This window comes from Balaenoptera acutorostrata, chromosome 17 (genome assembly GCF_949987535.1).
Source record: "Balaenoptera acutorostrata chromosome 17, mBalAcu1.1, whole genome shotgun sequence".
Classification (NCBI taxonomy): Eukaryota; Metazoa; Chordata; class Mammalia; order Artiodactyla; family Balaenopteridae; genus Balaenoptera; species Balaenoptera acutorostrata.
The window spans coordinates 1,446,138-1,463,016 of record NC_080080.1 but is presented as its reverse complement, the minus strand read 5'-3'; the positions used below and the strand labels follow the sequence as shown (position 1 = coordinate 1,463,016).

Genomic DNA, 16,879 nt, shown 5'->3' with positions numbered 1-16,879 from the left:
AACCCAGAACAAAGGGCCTGAAAAAAGACACAACGGAAGCTGGAATGGGGAGGGGCCGCTTCGTGGGAGGTTGGAGGTTCCTGTACCCAGGGGAGGGGCAGCTAGAGGGGTAGGAGAAGACCAGAGACCCCATGGGTGGGCCTGCTTTGGGGTTCGGATGCCTAACTGGCGCCCGCGGGATCCCGGAACCTTGCTCGAGGGAGTAGGGCCGAACCTCAGGACCGGCAAACGCTGACCGGAGGCCGAGTCCGAGCCTGCTTCACGGCGCCCACCGCCCGTGACCTGCCCAACCTTCTAGAAACGTCAACGTTCCCCGTGTCCTGCCCGGACCTTCTGGAACCTTCTCCCCATCCCCGTGTCCTGCCCGGACCCTCTGGAACCTTCCCCGCCCTGCCATCCCCGTGTCTTGCCCAGACCTTTTGGAACCTTCCTCGGGACCCCGTGTCCTGCGAAGACCTTCTGGAACCTTCCCAGCCTGTGTTCTGCTCAGACCTTCAGACCCTCCCTGTGGCCACGTTTCCTGCCCAGACCTTATGGGACGTTTTCCGCCCCGCCACGCCCCCCGCCCACCAACGTCCGACCTTTTGGAACCTTCCCCGTGACCCCGTGTCCTGCGAAGACCTTCTGGAACCTTCCCTGATGCCCGCGTCCTGCCAAGACCTCTGGAACCTTCCCTGTGGTCCCGGGTCCTAGCGAGACTTTGGAACTTCCGCCGCAATCCCCGCCCCTCGCCCCGCCCCGCCCCGCCCAGCCCGTCTTGACCAGACCTTCTGTAAACTTCCGGGCACGCAGGACTCAATCAAGCTGTAACCTAGGCGGTAACCTCCAGGTCCCCAGCGAGCCTGCTTTCGTGTTTCCGCCATACGAGGCGTCATCACCGGATCTTGTCGCTCCTCCGCCTTTGATCCTATTTGAAACAGTTATTCGGTGCATGTAATTGTCTAGTTCAGTTCAGATGCAAAGTGTATCATGATGTTGCAGACTTTTGATGTGTGTTCTCACTCATTCAATGTTGTCTTGGTAGCTCGTCCTTCTATAGTTGGTCATCCTTCTTAGTGTGTGTCCTGTAGTAAATCCTTCCACCGTTGTTAGCAATTCAGTCGTGTGACTGTAAGAGAAGGGCTCACGGGTCTGTGCTTGTTCATGCTTATTATGATAAGTATGGGCTTCCCTGGTGGCGCAGTGGTTGAGAATCTGCCTGCTAATGCAGGGGACACGGGTTCAAGCCCTGGTCTGGGAAGATCCCACATGCTGTGGAGCAACTAGGCCCGTGAGCCACAACTACTGAGCCTGCGCGTCTGGAGCCTATGCTCCGCAAAAAGAGAGGCCGCGATAGTGAGAGGCCCGCGCACCGCGATGAAGAGTGGCCCCTGCTTGCCACAATTAGAGAAAGCCCTCACACAGAGACGAAGACCCAACACAGCCAAAAGTTAATTAATTAATTAATTAAAAAAAAAAAAATCAAGTTGGCATAGATTACTGCCAATAAAAAACAAAGTATGTAAGTGAAAGGTAAACCTTGTTTACATCACTCGTACAATTCAATTGTGTGAATGTGCCACTTCTAATTTTTATTTATTTATTTATTTTTAATTTTAATTTCTTTTTAAAAGTTTATTTGTTTATTTTTTGCTGCGTCGGGGCTTCGTTGCTGCTGTGCGGGCTTTCTCTAGTTGCGGCGAGCAGGGGCTACTCTTCGTTGTGGTGCGCGGGCTTCTCATTGTGGTGGCTTCTCTTGTTGCAGAGCACGGGCTCTAGGTGTGCGGGCTTCAGTAGTTGTGGCACTCAGGCTCAGTAGTTGTGGTGCACGGGCTTAGTTGCTCTGCGGCATGTGGGATCTTCCCAGACCAGGGCTTGAACCCATGTCCCCGGCATTGGCAGGCGGATTCTGAACCACTGTGCCACCAGGGAAGTCCCTGTGCCACTTTTTAAAAATTGAAGTAGAGTTGAGGTCCAATACCATACAAGTTACAGGTGTAGAATATAGTGATTCACAATTTTAAATCTTATACTCCACTGAAGTTATTAGAAAATATTGGCTACATCCCCTGTGCTGTACAATATATCCTTGTAGCTTATTTTATGCATAATAGTTTGTACCTCTTGATCCCCTACCCCTATACTGTCCCTCCCTCCTTCCCCCTCCCCACTGGTAACTGCAAGCTGGTTCTCTATATCTGTGAGCCGGTTTCTTTTTTGCTACAGTCACGAGTTTTTATTTCTTAGATTCTGCGGATGCGTGATAACATACAGGATGTGTCTTACTCTGTCTGACTTACTGCACTTAGCATAACGCCCTCCAAGGGCATCCATGTTGTTGCGCATGGCAAAATTTCATTCTTTTTATGGCCGAGCAGCAAGTTCATTCGGGGTTTTCCGTAAGATGGCATGGAAAGTAGCTAACTAACTTTTTGGACACCCAATATGTGCCACATTGTCCTTATCCATTCATCTGTGGATGGACACTTAGGTTGCTTCCATGTCGCGGCTATTGTAAACAGTGGTTCTAACATCGTTTTGCATTAGCGTGTTTAGTTTTTCGGGTATGTACCCAGGAGTGGAACCGCTGGGTCATTCTCCGTCTTTTTCTGTTGGACACAGACTGTTAGTAACCGCATGGACCTGGGAGCAGGCTTCCCGGGACGGGGCCTTTGAAGTCCAGGCTTCAAGGAGAGGGCGGGCCCTTGCCTCCTCCAGGCGGTCCTGGCTGGCCTCACGCTGCAGTTGGCAGTCCTGCCCCCAGGCGGCGGCCAGGAGGGCAGACATCCCGGCCAGCGGGTCCTGGGGCTCTGCGTGGGCGGGCAGGTGGGGCAGGGGCTGGGTCGCTGCTGGGGCCGGTTGCCTCCCCCAGCGCAGGGCAGAGGGAACGAGTCTGGGAACCTTCCTGGGGCTCAGGCTCCGTGCCTGGAGTGGAGATAGGAAGGACCGGGGATGAAGTGTGGAGAAGCCGGGACCCAGCACCCAGGGGAGGACGCAGGTTCTGCTTGGGAACGTCCTCCATATTCAGGGCCACCGTGCACTGGCCTTGCCCGGTGACGCCTCTGACCCGCGTTCCTCTCCAGCCAACACCGGCGCGCCCTCACCAGGATAGGAGAACGTCAGGGAGGCGCTTTCCTCTCAGGCCCCTGGGCCTTGTGGGGCTGGGCTGGGCCCTTGCCCACAGCTGTGCCTCCAGGGAGACCTCCCGGCTTGCTGGGCCTCAGCACAGGAGCAAGTCTGCAGGGAGGGGCTGCCAGGCCCACGGGGCGGTGACATGGGGAGCAGGGCCCTGAGAAGCCTCTGGTGTCTTCATCAGTGAGGAGCCCTTGCAAGAAGGCTCTCCTGGCACCTGCGCCTTGGATTCAGGGCCGGGCGGTCTGGGAGGCACCAGGACTTCAGCGCACGTACTGGAGCCTGTGGTGCAGCCGCCTCTGCGGTTCCTCGCGGCAGGGGTCGGCTTTGGGCTGAGCTGTATCTCCAGCACCCTGCGGCAGAATGTGTAAGGACGGGGAAAGCTGGCACACGGCAAAGCCCCGACAGCCCCAAGGGCAGACCAGGAGAGGCCGGGCGGGGGCGCGGGGTGGAGGGCGCACAGGCAGGAACGGGCAGCAGGAGGCTGGCCAGAGTGGCCTGGGCCGATGCACCAGCACGCCAAGGGCAGGCTGCGTCTTCTCGGCCCAAGGACGGCTCTTACACCATTTGGGGCTGAGGCACGTGGTACATCTCAGCTTGACGAGGGGCCTTGGCGGTCCTGACTCACCACCCCAGCCGAATATTCCGCAAGGAAGCGTCAGGAGCGGGGAACGGGTTAAAGTAGAATGACCAGTAACCCTCAGGTCATCAGCCACCTGCTAAACCCACACGTACCCTCCGTCCTGCCTCCAGAGCCTGCGCTGCGCTGGCCTCACCGTCCCAGCCCCAAGTCAGGGTCAGGGCGCTGGGGCCCCTCTGGCGCACCGGGTGGGACAGGGGACCTTGGGAGTTGACAGAAGCCCGGGGCGTCAGTCGCCTGTTGAGAAAATGGGAACGGCGACGGCGCTACCCAGCTCACGGGAAAGCTGCCAGTCATGGGTGAGACGAGTCGGGGCCCCAAACCGTGGACCCCCTCCTAGGGTTGGCTCTTAGGCTTGGCTCCGGATGCGTGCTTGCTGGCCAGGGTCCCCGGGAGAGGGGGAAGGCCACAACCACACCCCCGTCATAGACTCTGCCCACCCCGGGAGCACGGGTTCCGGGGGAAAGGAGGGTGTGGGTCCCGAGCACAGGCCCCGTGGGGAGGCAGGGACCTCTCACCCTCCTCCCTGAGGAGGGGCTTGCAGGCCACCCCCCCAGTGACCCCGTCTTCTAGGTGTTCTCTGCTCCTCAGCTGGACCAGCAAGGCCGGCCAGACAGGGCCTCGGCCGCATCAGCGCCCTGGCAGTCCCAGTGCCCCCGCCTGTGGTGTCTTTGGATCCCCCTCTCTGCCCCCGTGAGACTGAAAGCCCCCCTTGGGAGACCCCCTTCCTGGCTCCTGCCTCCACTCCCTGGACCCAGCACAGGGCCCGGGGAAGAGTGGACAAAACACATGTGGCCTCAAGAAATTAGAGCAAAGCCCTCACCACTGCTTCCCACTCTGGTCCTTGTAGAAAAGGGCTGAAAATACCCAAGGTCCCCTTTCATCCCTTGCTAAGATAAGGCACCTATCCATCTTGCTTCTTTCCCTCACTGGAGGGGGAGGGAGGCCTCTCGCCCTCACCCCCACCCCATCGGGTCCCTGCTCCAGACCCTGCCCCTGCTCTCAACAGCCACCCCCCAGCAGGTCTGCGTCACTGCCGGACTAGGCGCCCGTCCATCTCTTTCCTCCCCCCGCTGGAGGCCTCCAGCCCTGACCGCTGCCCCGGGTTTTCCTGGTCTGGCCCAGGGACAGTTTCTCCTCTGACGTGATCCAGTCGGCCGGTCCAGCGAGCCAGGCGAGATAAAAGGATGGGGCTGAAGGGGGCGGGGGCGCAGCAGGATGGCGCTGTGGGCAAAGGCCAGAGTGTGGGTGGCAGGGCCCTGGCTGTCCCTGCACAGGGCACGCACACTGGGCACCAGAGCCACCCCGGCCCCCAAGGCGGTGCTGCCCTTCGAAGCCATGCCCCGGTGTCCTGGCCACCAGTGGATGCGGGTGCTGCAGATCTGGAGGGAGCAGGGCTCTGAGAACATACACCTGGACATGCATCAGACCTTCCAGGAGCTGGGGCCCATTTTCAGGTAAAGCTCTCCCTGCCCACATGGCGAGAACACCCTAACTTTCTGTCCCTACTGGCAGCTGAGTCCCTGCTGGGCACCCGGGGAGTGGGGGGGAGGGGCAGGGAGGGGCTTCTGCGGGGCAGGTCTGTGCCTTTGATGCTGCAGACTGGGGCCTTCGTGAGCACGGAGCCCTGCGTGGCTCGCGGCTGGGAGCACAGAACGCAGACCCCAGAGGAGGGGAGGCTTCAGTGAGGCGGCGGGAGGGACCGCCCGCTCCGGGCCGGCGGCGGACTGGCTCTGCAGATGGGGCCCCGGGGAGGACGCGGCGCCACGGCAGGGCTGGGAGCTTGTCCCACAGGTACGACGTGGGAGGGAGACACATGGTGTTTGTGATGCTGCCCGAGGACGTGGAGCGGCTGCAGCGGGTGGAGAGCCCTCACCCCCGGCGGATGTTCCTGGAGCCCTGGCTGGCCTACCGACAGGATCGTGGGCTCACGTGCGGCGTGTTCTTGCTGTGAGGGCGAGTGGGGATGCGGACGGAGGGGGCGGGCAGCCTGGGCGTAGAGGGGAGGCGAGCCAGGGAAGACCCCGAAGCACGCCTGCCCGGGAACCATCTGGGTGGGTGGAGAGAGGGTGACCACTGGCTCCGGATGCAGATCGTGCCCATGCCCTGCGGGGGGTCGTGTGTGCCCTGGGGCCGGGGAGGGGAGCCCGGCCCCTTCCTGCAGGGCCAGAGGAAGAAGGATGATGCCTGCCGTCAGGGAGCCCGGCACCTGCACAGGCCTCCGAGGGGCTTGCGTGTGGCTTGGACTTCTCCCCTGGTCCATCAGGGCCCCGTGGAGGCCCTGCAGGCAGCACCCCGTCGGCATCGGGCTCTGCGTGGACATTAGGAGAGACACGACTTGGTTCCTGCCACGGAGCAGCAGAGGCTCTGCAGGGAGGGGGCAGGTGGGGCTGGCACCGAGGCAGCATCGCAGGAGCCGGCAGGTGAAGGTCTCCAGGGGCCTCGCCCGCTCTGGGGTGTGACGAGAGCAAAGCTGGGCCAGGCCTGCCTGGGGGCTCAGCCCCCTTCCTCACAGCAAAAGCCTCAGCCCCAGAGAGGGCCCGGGTGGGAGACGGTGTGGCAGGCACGGGGCCTGCCAGTTTGCACAAACCGCCGCAGCAGGCTCAGGCAGAGGCGCCTGTCTCCCCTGGGCGAAGCGCACGAGGCCGCCCTGAGGAAGAGGTGCCGCCGAGGCCCAGACGCGGGCAGCCTGCCCCCTAGGAACCAACAGGCGGCTCCCCGCCTCGCCCGCTTCCCTCTGGGGAAAGGAAGGTGGGGTACAGGGCCGCGGCCATCTGCTGACTCTGGACGCCCTGATGCCCCGCTCCCTGCTCGACAGAAACGGGCCCCAGTGGCGTTTGGACCGGCTGCGGCTGAACCCAGACGTGCTGTCGCTGCAGGCTGTGCAGAAGTACACGCCCTTGGTGGATCGGGTGGCCAGGGAATTCTCCCGGGCCCTGAAGGCGAGGGTGGTGCAGAATGCCCGGGGCAGTCTGACCCTGGACATCAGGCCCAGCATCTTCCACTACGCCATCGAAGGTGTGGGCTCGCGACCGGGGCGGGCCGGGGGAGGTGGTCGTGGGGCCCTGGGCTGCCTCGGGCTCAGGAACCCCCTCCTCCCCGCAGCCAGCCACTTAGTCCTTTATGGAGAGCAGCTGGGCCTCTTTGCCCAGCACCCGAATCCTGACAGCCTGAACTTTATCCACGCTCTGGAGGCCATGTTCAAGTCCACCGTGCAGCTCATGTTCGTGCCCAGGAGGCTGTCTCGCTGGACGAGCGGCAGCATGTGGCAGGAGCACTTTGAGGCCTGGGACTACATCTTCCAGTACGGTGAGGGCGGCGGTCGGGCAGCGCTGCGACCAGGGGCCCCAGGGCCCCCTCCACGCACCACAGTCTGGGGAGAACGGAGGCCACAGGAGGGACCTGTGGTTTCTTCATGGTCCCCTAGAGAGTTGGCAGTGAGGCTGGACTGGGCCGATCCGAGAATGGGGTTAGGACCTGGAGACCTGGGGGTACTGAGGGCTGAAGGGTAGGAGGATGACAAAAAAAGTGCTTCCCAGCACCAGACCCAGGGCCTCTGTCTCTGTGTGTCCCGCAGCCAACAGAGCCATCCGGAGAATATATCAGGAGCTGGCCCTCGGCCACCCGTGGCACTACAGCGGCATCGTGGCAGAGCTGCTGATGCGTGCAGACATGACCCTGGACACCATCAAGGCCAACTCTATCGACCTCACTGCTGGGAGCGTGGACACGGTCAGGCCAGCGCCCAGCCCTTCCCATGCAACAGGGAGCCCTCCTGCTTCCAGGCTGCCCCCTCCCACGGCAAACGTCTCCTCCGAGCCCCTCCCCAGTCTACAGCTCCAGCTTCCGAACTGAGAAGGGGGAGCACGGGAGCCGAGCCTCAAAGGCAGGGGTTTGTGGTTACTCTGGTGGGAAACCACGCTCCAGGCAGCGGGCAGAGTGGACGAGGCCCAGGGACATGCAGCAGAGACCCCGGGGACCATCTAGGTCCTGGGCGGGGGTGGGGGGGTGGGGAAGGGCCGAGGTGCAGCTGGAGGCCCACACAGGGGCCTTTCCCAGGGACAGAGTACCTTTGGCTCTCACTCAAGATCCTTTGGCAGTGACAGACTGATGGGAAGGACAGCAAGGGGCTCCAGTGTGTGGGCGGGAGAGCAGGTGTCTGGCAACACGGCACAGTGGGCAGGGTGGGCCCCGAGGTGTGAGTGCAGCCGAAGCTGCCTGCCTCTGGACCGCACCTGCATCCGCCAGCATCTCTGAGGGCCTGCTCTGGGCCAGGCACCCAGGATCCTGAGCAGAGGCACAGACCCCAGGTGCACACACTCCCTGAGCAGGGGCTGTGATGCAACCACAAGGTGAGAGAGCCCAGGGCAGGGCCTTTGCCTCAGGAGGTAGCTCTGGGAAGGCTTCCTGGAGAAGGAGGCCTGTGCGCTGGATGTGGAAGGACCACACAGAAGTTAGACAGGCCAAGAAGAGGAGGCTGGGAGGGCAGCAGGCCAGGCCCTGCAAGAGCGGACAGCGAGGAAGGGCTGTGAGGCTGAGTGGGGGGAACAGGGCAAGTGGGCAGAGGAGGGCAGGCGGGGTCAGGGCCCCTGTCAGGAGGGGCCTTGGGCACCAGGCCTGTATCCAAGGCCAGAGGAAGCCAGTGTAGGGAGTGCCTCGCTCAGACTTCTGTACCCTCTCGGGCCACAGGGCAGAGCACAGACTAAAGCTGAGGAGCAACAGGGAGCCGTAACTGCATATCCGGAGATGCCAGGGGCACGCTGCCTTGGGGATGGCATTTAGGAGATATTGAGCCTCCCAGATCTCAGGCTGGGCTGGCGGACACCTCTCCCTGCACATGGAGATGATCCAGGAGGAGGAAACGGTTGGGGCCCGGGGTGGCTGGTTCATGTTAGGACCCCGTGTTCGGACCTGCCTGTGGCTGGCCAGGGAGGTGACCCACTGGCAGCAGATGGACCCGGGGCCCCTGAACTCTCCCCGCTGAATAGATGGCAAGAGTGAGCGCCTCCTGGGCCCAGAGGAGGGTCAGGGCCAGGCTCTGAAGCGGCTGGAGGAGGCCTGGGTCTCCACAGAGGTTGGGGATACCTTCCCCAAGGGATTCAGGGCAAGTAGACAAGGTGGCTTTAGGATCTTAGGGTTCAGGTCTCTGGGCTTTGTCATCTCCGGGCACACAGGTCCCTGCCCCAGGGGACGGCGGCCATCTTTCTGGGAGGGGTGCCCTGGGGGGGGAGGGGCACGGTGGCCTGTGCCCAGGTCTGAGCCCTGGCCCCATGGCTCCTGCAGACGGCCTTCCCCTTGCTGATGACTCTCTTCGAACTGGCTCGGAACCCGGAAGTGCAGCAGGCCCTGCGCCAGGAGAGCCTGGGGGCCGAGGCCAGGATCTCAGAAGATCCCCAGAGGGCAACCACGGAGCTGCCCCTGCTGCGGGCGGCCCTCAAGGAGACCTTGAGGTAGGCGTGGTAGACCTGGGCCACCCCCGCTGCCCTGGCCCCGCCGTCGGCACAGCCCGCTCGCCGGGGCTTGCAGGCAGACGCCGGGGCTGCTGATCGGCAGCTTGGCCCAAGGCCACGTCCCCCTGCACCTCCTCTTCCTCTCCCTAGAGGGATGGGGGTGCTTCTCCCTCTGGGATCCCACCTCAGTGTGCCGGGACCATCGTCGGTCGTGTCCTCATTGGCCCGGGGCTGCTCAGGCCGGGGCAGCTTTGGCTGACTCAGGAGATGCAAGGAAGCAGCCCCTCGGGATTTGGGCTTCCCGGTGCCAGGAGTGGCCTGTGAGGGCGCTGGGGGAGCTGCCCTCGGGCCGTGGGCGCTGGGCTAGGAAGGCTGCAGAAGGGAAGCGAGGGCCCTGTCCCAGCTCAGGGCCCTGTCGGCCGCCCCTGTGCACAGGCTGTACCCCGTGGGTGTCTTCTTGGAGCGACAGGTGAGCTCAGACTTGGTGCTGCAGAACTACCACGTCCCGGCCGGGGTGAGTGAGGCCGCAGGGCTCCTCTGTGAGACACCCCGCCCTCTGACCTTCACCCACAGGGCTTCTGACCCTGCCCCTCCCCACCTGTCTGCAGACGTTGGTGAAGGTGCTACTGTACTCCCTGGGTCGAAACCCCGCCATGTTCGCCAGGCCCGAGCGCTATCATCCCCAGCGCTGGCTGGACAGCCGGGCCTCTGGTGCCAGGTTCCCACACCTGGCCTTTGGCTTTGGCGTGCGCCAGTGCCTGGGGCGGCGCCTGGCAGAGGCGGAGATGCTGCTTCTGCTGCACCACGTGAGTGCGCCTGGGCGGGGCCTGGGTGGGGCCTGGATGGCCTGGGTGGGGGCCTGGGCGGGGCCTGGGCGGGCAGTCTGGTCGGGAACCTCAGGCTTCTGCCTCTGGGGCACCCACCCTCCGGGGCCTGGAGGGCAGGGGAGGCCGGGAACAGGCAGAACCCGCGCCTCTGTCCTAGGTGCTGAAAAACTTCCTGGTGGAGACGCTGGTGCAAGAGGACGTAAAGATGATCTACCGCTTCGTATTGATGCCCTCTACCCTCCCCCTCCTCACCTTCAGGGCCATCAGCTAGTCACGTCGCCACTCGGTCGGGCTAGTCACACCACACGCTCCCTCTGCCTGAGCCCAGGCCACCCCTCTTTTCTCCCATGGACCCTGCTTCCTGAGCCACACCACCGTCCAGGCCGCACGTTGCACAAATGCAACAGCCCAGCCCTCCGAGGGTCAGGGCTTGCCAGCCTGTGCAGCGAGGCCTGGGCAGAGCTGGGGATGGAACTTGGTCGCAGGTCCGGCCGTGTGCCCCGCCCCCCAGGGCCCTGTCCTGCAAGGGACACCATCTGAGGGCCTTGGAGCCCCTGTCGCCCCAGCGCCAGCTCCAGGCTCCCCGTGAGTCCATCCAAGCAAAGGGGCCTCAGACGCCGCCCTCTGCCTCCCTGTCCAGTCTCTATGCCCTCTGCGCTAAACTCTGCCCCCCTGCAGGAGCTGACAACTTGGGCGTCCCCTGCCCTGCTCGTTGCCATTTCAAATGCCGCCCTTTTGTCTGCAGTGCTCTGGCGTGGACTCGCCCTTCAAGCTGAACTGTTAGTTGTCCATCTACCTGTTCCACTCAGGCCGCGTGGGCTCCTCCTGGCAGAGCCAGTCCTCTGGGACTGTGGCCGAAGTGCCCAGCCAAGGGCCTGCATAGGCAGGTCAGCAGTCATGTTTACTAGAAGAGTAGCTACCAAAGAGCCAACTTGGACATCTGGGTCAGTGGTACGCATCTGACAGCAGGAGGGATGTTGACCGCCTCTGGCAGGAGCTCGGGGGCCGCAGAGAAGCCTCTAGAGGAGGGCGTGGGGCCATCTCGTGCTCCCTTTAGTGGAGCCGGTCTGGATGGCCCCGCTGCCCTCGTGCAGTGCCCCGTGCCCCAGAGCAGAGCGGCCACCCTGACCTCATGGGTGGAAGAGGCTTTGAACAACTGAGAACCAGCCGGGGTCCCCTAGTTGGCAGGAGCATGTCTGTCCCATGCCACCTGGGGTCAGGTACACCCCCAGGTAGAAAGGGGGCCCAGAGGCAAGAGGGGGTGGTGGGGCCTCTCCACTCTCCCTCCCTCCCCACTCCCACCTCGTCTGGCGAGGAGCAGGTACTCAGTCACGGGAGGCAGCAGGGCAGGAGGAGTCGTGTTTCTGGCTGCGCCGGCCCTGCTGGCACTGAGCCACCTCGATGGCATCTGTCCGGTGCCAAGATCCCTGGAGGAGAACAAGAGCTTGCACACCCCTGGCCACTCCACTCCACCCGCGGCGGAAGAGGCCTGCTGCCACCAGTGTGGTCTCCGCTTGCCCCAGTCCGGCACTGTGGAGGGAGACTTGGAGAATCACGGAGAAGAGAGGAGTTTCAGACTCTGTGGTCGCACAGGCACAAGCTGGAGCCCTGGCTTAGCACGTGGGCCCAGCCCTCAATCCCTCTGAGCCGCAAGCTCTTCCTCTGGGAATTCTGTATAATTACCATTTCACCAGGCCTCAAGGGCACACAGGGAGACTGGTGCTCGGGAAGTGCCCAGCTTTCTGGCTCGACCGGCACTGAATAAATGGGGATTTCTTCTCCCACTGCTCAGAAGTTGTCTCCTTGTTTGTGGCCCTGCTCTGTGGAGAGTGGAGGGTGTGTGATGGCAGGAATGGAATGAAAACCTCGTTACCCTGGGGTGAAGGTGTGTCATTCTGTGAAGTTTGGCACGTGTGTTTGCTTGTTCTTCACAGCAGCCCTAAGAGGCACCCACTGTGCTCATCCCCATTTTGCAGGCAAGGAAACTGAGTTCATTCACCTGCTAGAGTCTCACAGCGCATCCTTGGCAGGGGTACCACTGAAGCCAGGATGCCAATCCCATCTCTAAGGCCCTCAGTGCATCTCCTTCCCGTTGAAGGACCTTGGCTTGGGAGTGATCGTGCACATCTTGGAGACAACCTCCAATTTAAAGCATCTCTGGATGCTTTCAAGATCGTCTCTTGGTTTTCTGTGTTTCTCCAGTTTTCCCGTATCAAGCCTATGTAGGAGTCTCTTTTTCTTTATCCTGCTTGGAATTTCCCACGCCTTTCCAGTGTGAGTGCCCATCTGGCTCTTTCTAAAAGTCTTCCAGGTTATCTCAACAGTCTACTGTGTAATCGTCATAATTCTTATGCCTCTTCACATCTTTCAAGGTAGAAATAGTATTGCCTTTTTTTTTTTTTCAATTTTACCTATTTGTTTATTTATTTATGGCTGTGCTGGGTCCTCGCCTCCATGCGAGGGCCCTCCCCAGCCGTGGCAAGCGGGGGCCACCCCTCATCATGGTGCGCGGGCCTCTCACTACCGCGGCCTCCCTTGTTGCGGAGCACAGGCTCCAGATGCGCAGGCTCAGCAGTTGTGGCTCACGGGCCTGGCCGCTCCGTGGCATGAGGGATCCTCCCAGACCAGGGCACGAACCCGCGTCCCCCACACCAGCAGGCAGACTCTCAACCACTGCGCCACCAGGGAAGCCCAGTATTGCCTTTAAGAAGCCCGATGCCAAGACCTGGAACATCTTCCATGGTCCATGTGCCGCTGGGGCCTGGCTTGAGGCTGTGTCCTCCAGTCGCCCAAGGGTTATCGCTTTCCCAGGGCCACTCTTTGTATTAATTACGCAGCCTGGGGTTTCCTCTGAGGCATGAGTAACATAAATCCTAAACCAGCATGGGGGCCTTTTCTCAGTTTTCGGGGGGAGCACGTACCGTCCTCCATCCCAGCCTTAGGAAGCTAGGCTTCTTCCTCGCCTCCCCATAGTGTTGGACGGCAGGTTTCCAGGCTGCATTTTCCGTGTCGTTGTAGTGTTTTAAAAGTCTTGCCTTTCCGTGGGGTTCTGATCACAGTTTCTAATCTTACTTGTGTCCTACGCCTCTCGTCCTTTCCCCCCCTCTAACTGGGGCCACCAGATCACTAGACTTGGTGACTTGTGCCCAGCCCTCCCCTAGTGGCTGCTGTACTGGTTTCTGTGCTCCCTCCTCCCTGGCCCAGGTCCCTCCTTGTTTCAGGATCCTGAAGGGGTCCTGTCCTTTCTGCCAGCCCAGAAATGCACTTTTGACATGTTTTTGATTCTGTAGAGCTGCTGGAGTGGGAGGATTTTCAGAGTATCAGCTCCGTCCCTTTGCTCGAACCTGAAGACCTTCAGTGGCACATTTAAATAGGCAGTCGGTGTCTGGAGGCTCTCCGTCTGCGGCTGCCCCGGGGGAGGACCGGGCAGCCCCATAATTGTCAATTCAAATCTCTGCAAAATGTTTTTCAGCTTTCTTGTGGAACGAGTTGCCTGCCTTGCAGGAGAGGTCCTAGAATTACAGGTTGGTGGTTGTATGTGCTTGGTAGAATGTGGGACAATGGTACGATTGCTAGCCAAAGTTTAAAATGGCTGTACCCCCTTTCATTCACCTCTTAACACATACTTACTGGGACCTTCTACGTGTCAGGCACTGTGCTATATGGTAGTGAGAAAGACAAGACCTCAGTGGAATTATATCCTATCAGTCTAAACTATAGAAATGGATATTTATTTCAATAATTTTCATAATGTCAAAAATGGACACAATGTAATTTTCTTTCAGTAAAAGGATTGCTAACTTTCGGTGTGTCTGTTCATTAGAAGCCTAACCAGCAGTGAAATGAAAAAGTGAGGTCCATGTGCAAGCATTTGTATAGGATGGTGTTCACCAGGTGTTAACTAAAAAGGCGAGTCCCAGAGTTACACCAGGATGCGGATGGGCTCACACATTCTTGCAGATACACCCACAGCCCCAGACATACACACAACCATAGTATAAACCTATATTCTATTGTGTTTTAAGCAGCACATTAACAGTGAGGAGAACTATCAGAAAGCCTCTGGAAATCAAAGACAAGCGTCCAGTAGATTTGTCACAACAACACCGTTAGATGTCAGAAAACATCAGAACAATACACTCGCGGGTGTAGGGAAAATGGACATCCATAGCGGATTTAAATCCGCTCAATGTCCATTCAGGAATACTGGCTAAGTGAAACATTTTCAAAGAAAAGGCGACTGACAAAAGCAGTTCGCTAGTCACACACCTTCACCAAAAGAGCTACCCGGAATTTGCTTCAACGGAAGGAACGCGGACCCTAGAGAGAAGATGCGGGATTTAAAGTGGGAGTGTGAGCCCAGCAGCTGACAATGCACGGCTACATTCGATTAATCGCTGACTGTGGAGAGGCCCAAGGGCACAGATCTTGTGGGCGCGGGTGTATGCGCCCCCCAGGACTTAGCACTGAAGTACTTAGAGCATTCCGGAGTCACTTCCCTGCTGTGATGTGCGCTCTTCGTCAGCTTTCAGAACCAGCCCCTCTGAACCCTCAGCATGTGCCGAGGCCCTTTATCTCCAGCACCGGACGCTCCTGGACAGGGCCAGGCACCCTCAGCCTCGGGCTTCCCTGCTGGGGAGACTCAGGAGCCTGAGTGGCCGTTTTAGCGACAGCTGTGCGAGCTTGGAAAAGCCGTGGAACTCCTTCTAATCCTCCAGATCACTCCTAAATCTGCAAGGACGCTACAGGAATAATGACGGCATAGTCACACTAGTATGGCTTTAACGTATCAGCCACTAGCAATCTGGAGCACTTATGCGTTACCGGATCCACATTTTGTATCCGTCCCATCCAGATGCGGCTGTGAGTGAGGATCTGTCACCGTCCCATCTCGTCCATCAGAAAATGGGGCCCAGAGAACAAGGGTCTTTGTCCGAGGGTTCAGGGCTAATCCACGGGTCGGTGGGGATGGGAACCCTCATCCCTGCGACTGCAGGGCCTGAGCTCCGCCTGGGCTCGCCCAAAACACCAGGCAGGGAGAGGACTCCTGCCAGGGGAGCGAGGGTCAGAGGTCAGGGGGCGTGCGGAGGAACAGCCCTGGGGAAACCGACCCCAGCTAGACAGGCTGAAGGATTCCAGGCCCCAGCTGGGACGGACTCTGGAGTTCGGTGGGGAAGAGGCCGAGCGGCCAGCATTCCGCCAGGGCCTCAGTAGCTTAAGTAACAAGCATCCGGGCACCCCAGGCCCCCAGCAAAGGGGCTGCTGCCAACAGGCCTAACACCCCCCCCCCCCCACCAAAGGCTGCCCCCGGCTAGCACCCGCCCACGCGAGGAGAGCCCCGCACGCACGCCCCGCACGACACTCAGGGCGCCGTGCTGTGGTCATGCCCGGCGACCACCGTAACAGAGTCTCGGGTGACAGAGACAGTCACCGCCCGCAGCGCCTCCATCCAGGCACCTGCGCCTGTGGCTCCTCGCGCTGGTCCCCGTCACGGGTCTGGTGCTCCTCCTTCCAACACCCGCTGCACAGCCATCGCCTCCAATCCTCAGGCCCCCCTTCCCGTGAGGTCTGCGGGAGCAGCCAGGGCCGAAGCCCAGAGCTGCCTGGAAAGAGGGCGCCCGCACCCCGCGGGACGCCGGGCAGCACGCCTCGCGTGACACAGGTGCCTGGGAGGCTGACCAAACCCCTCGTGGCGGACATCGTCGGGTCGAAGCCGCAGAGGTGGGCAGCCTCTGACCTGGTCTCTGCTGAGGTGAGGTGCCTGGCAGGGCCTTGCCTAGTCACCAGAGAAGATTCCAGAGGGAGTAAGGCTGATTCTTGTGGCAGGAGGGAAAGGCACTCATGAATCAGCCGCCATCCGTTTGGGGAGCAGTGAACCCCAATCACAGGAAGCCAGATGAGCACAAGGGGCCCTGGGGTTCCAGAACGGTCCAGACAGGGCACTGGCCTCAGTCCAGGAAAACAGGGTGTCCTCACAGTCCCCCAGGAGGTGACCCCCACCTGGGGAGGCAAGAAGGGCCTGTCCGCACTGGCGCAGTGGTCAGGGCGTGGCAGCAGAGGTGACACAAACACCCTCTGGGGACCTCATCGTGTGGCCACCACTCTGTCCGCATTGGGGTAGGTTTCAGCCAGGGTGACCAGCGCTCTCTTCTAGAGACCGGAGCCCTGGCGCCCACCTAGCTCTAATATGGAACTCAGAATCCAGTGCAGCAAAGGGATGAAAAGTACTAAGTAAGAAATGTCCCTCTCACCCCACCCAGGCATTTGATGGGAGTGCCTTCCCGAGCTGGAGAACAGCTTCTTGCCCACTTACTGGTAGACACATGGCATGTGCTCTGTGCCAGAAACAGCTCTGAGCACTTTGCAAACACTGACTTGTCTGGTCCCCTTCACAGGCACCACGATTCTCTCCACTTTATGGGAGGCGGCTGGGGCACAGAGTCAAAGGCTCACCACGGCCACACAGGCAGGGATCCAGGGAGCTGTCACCCGAGGAGGGAGCCCTGGGTCATGGCCTTAGCCACTAGAGAAAGTACTCATCCTCTGCCCCAGACCAGGCCTGGCGGGGCTGGGCCAGCAGAGTGGAGGGCGTGCCAGGCAGGGCGATGAGTGGGCAGACACAGAGTGGATGCGAAAGCCGCCGTTGCAGGGGAGCTCCACTGCAAGGACGTCCCCCAGTTAGCTGACACCTTGGGGATGGAGAAGGACCCAGAGCCCCTCGCCTGGCGTTTTGCATGTCCCCTGCATTCTCCAGGGCCCGCTCAGGCTCACCCCCCTCCCCACCTCCTTCAGGAATCTTCATCAAATGACCAGCAAACCAAATTCAGCAACATATAGAAAGAAGTAGACAT

General features: G+C 60.5%; 1 protein-coding gene across 2 annotated transcripts; it reads left to right on the top strand.

The window, feature by feature from the left end:
• The first annotated feature begins 4,969 nt into the window (after nt 1-4,969).
• LOC103009357 (cytochrome P450 11B1, mitochondrial) lies at nt 4,970-10,299 on the top strand. 2 transcript variants are annotated; one of them, XM_057532228.1, is made up of 9 exons: nt 4,970-5,208; nt 5,546-5,701; nt 6,570-6,769; nt 6,857-7,069; nt 7,338-7,483; nt 9,035-9,201; nt 9,637-9,715; nt 9,810-10,007; nt 10,186-10,299. In XM_057532228.1, exons 1-9 carry the CDS (start codon nt 4,970-4,972, stop codon nt 10,297-10,299), a joined length of 1,512 nt encoding a protein of 503 aa, XP_057388211.1. The 2 variants fall into 2 exon arrangements, with proteins under 2 accessions (XP_057388211.1, XP_057388212.1); XM_057532229.1 differs by lacking the exon at nt 9,810-10,007.
• The last annotated feature ends 6,580 nt before the right edge of the window (nt 10,300-16,879 follow it).

What these genes read in the sequence shown, in the direction of transcription:
- LOC103009357 (XM_057532228.1), top strand. Translation starts at nt 4,970, where the DNA reads ATGGCGCTGTGGGCAAAGGCCAGAGTGTGGGTGGCAGGGCCCTGGCTG. An exon ending in CTTCCACTACGCCATCGAAG is followed by an intron (nt 6,770 to 6,856) that starts GTGTGGGCTCGC and finishes TCCTCCCCGCAG; the next exon opens with CCAGCCACTTAGTCCTTTAT. An exon ending in ACTACCACGTCCCGGCCGGG is followed by an intron (nt 9,716 to 9,809) that starts GTGAGTGAGGCC and finishes ACCTGTCTGCAG; the next exon opens with ACGTTGGTGAAGGTGCTACT.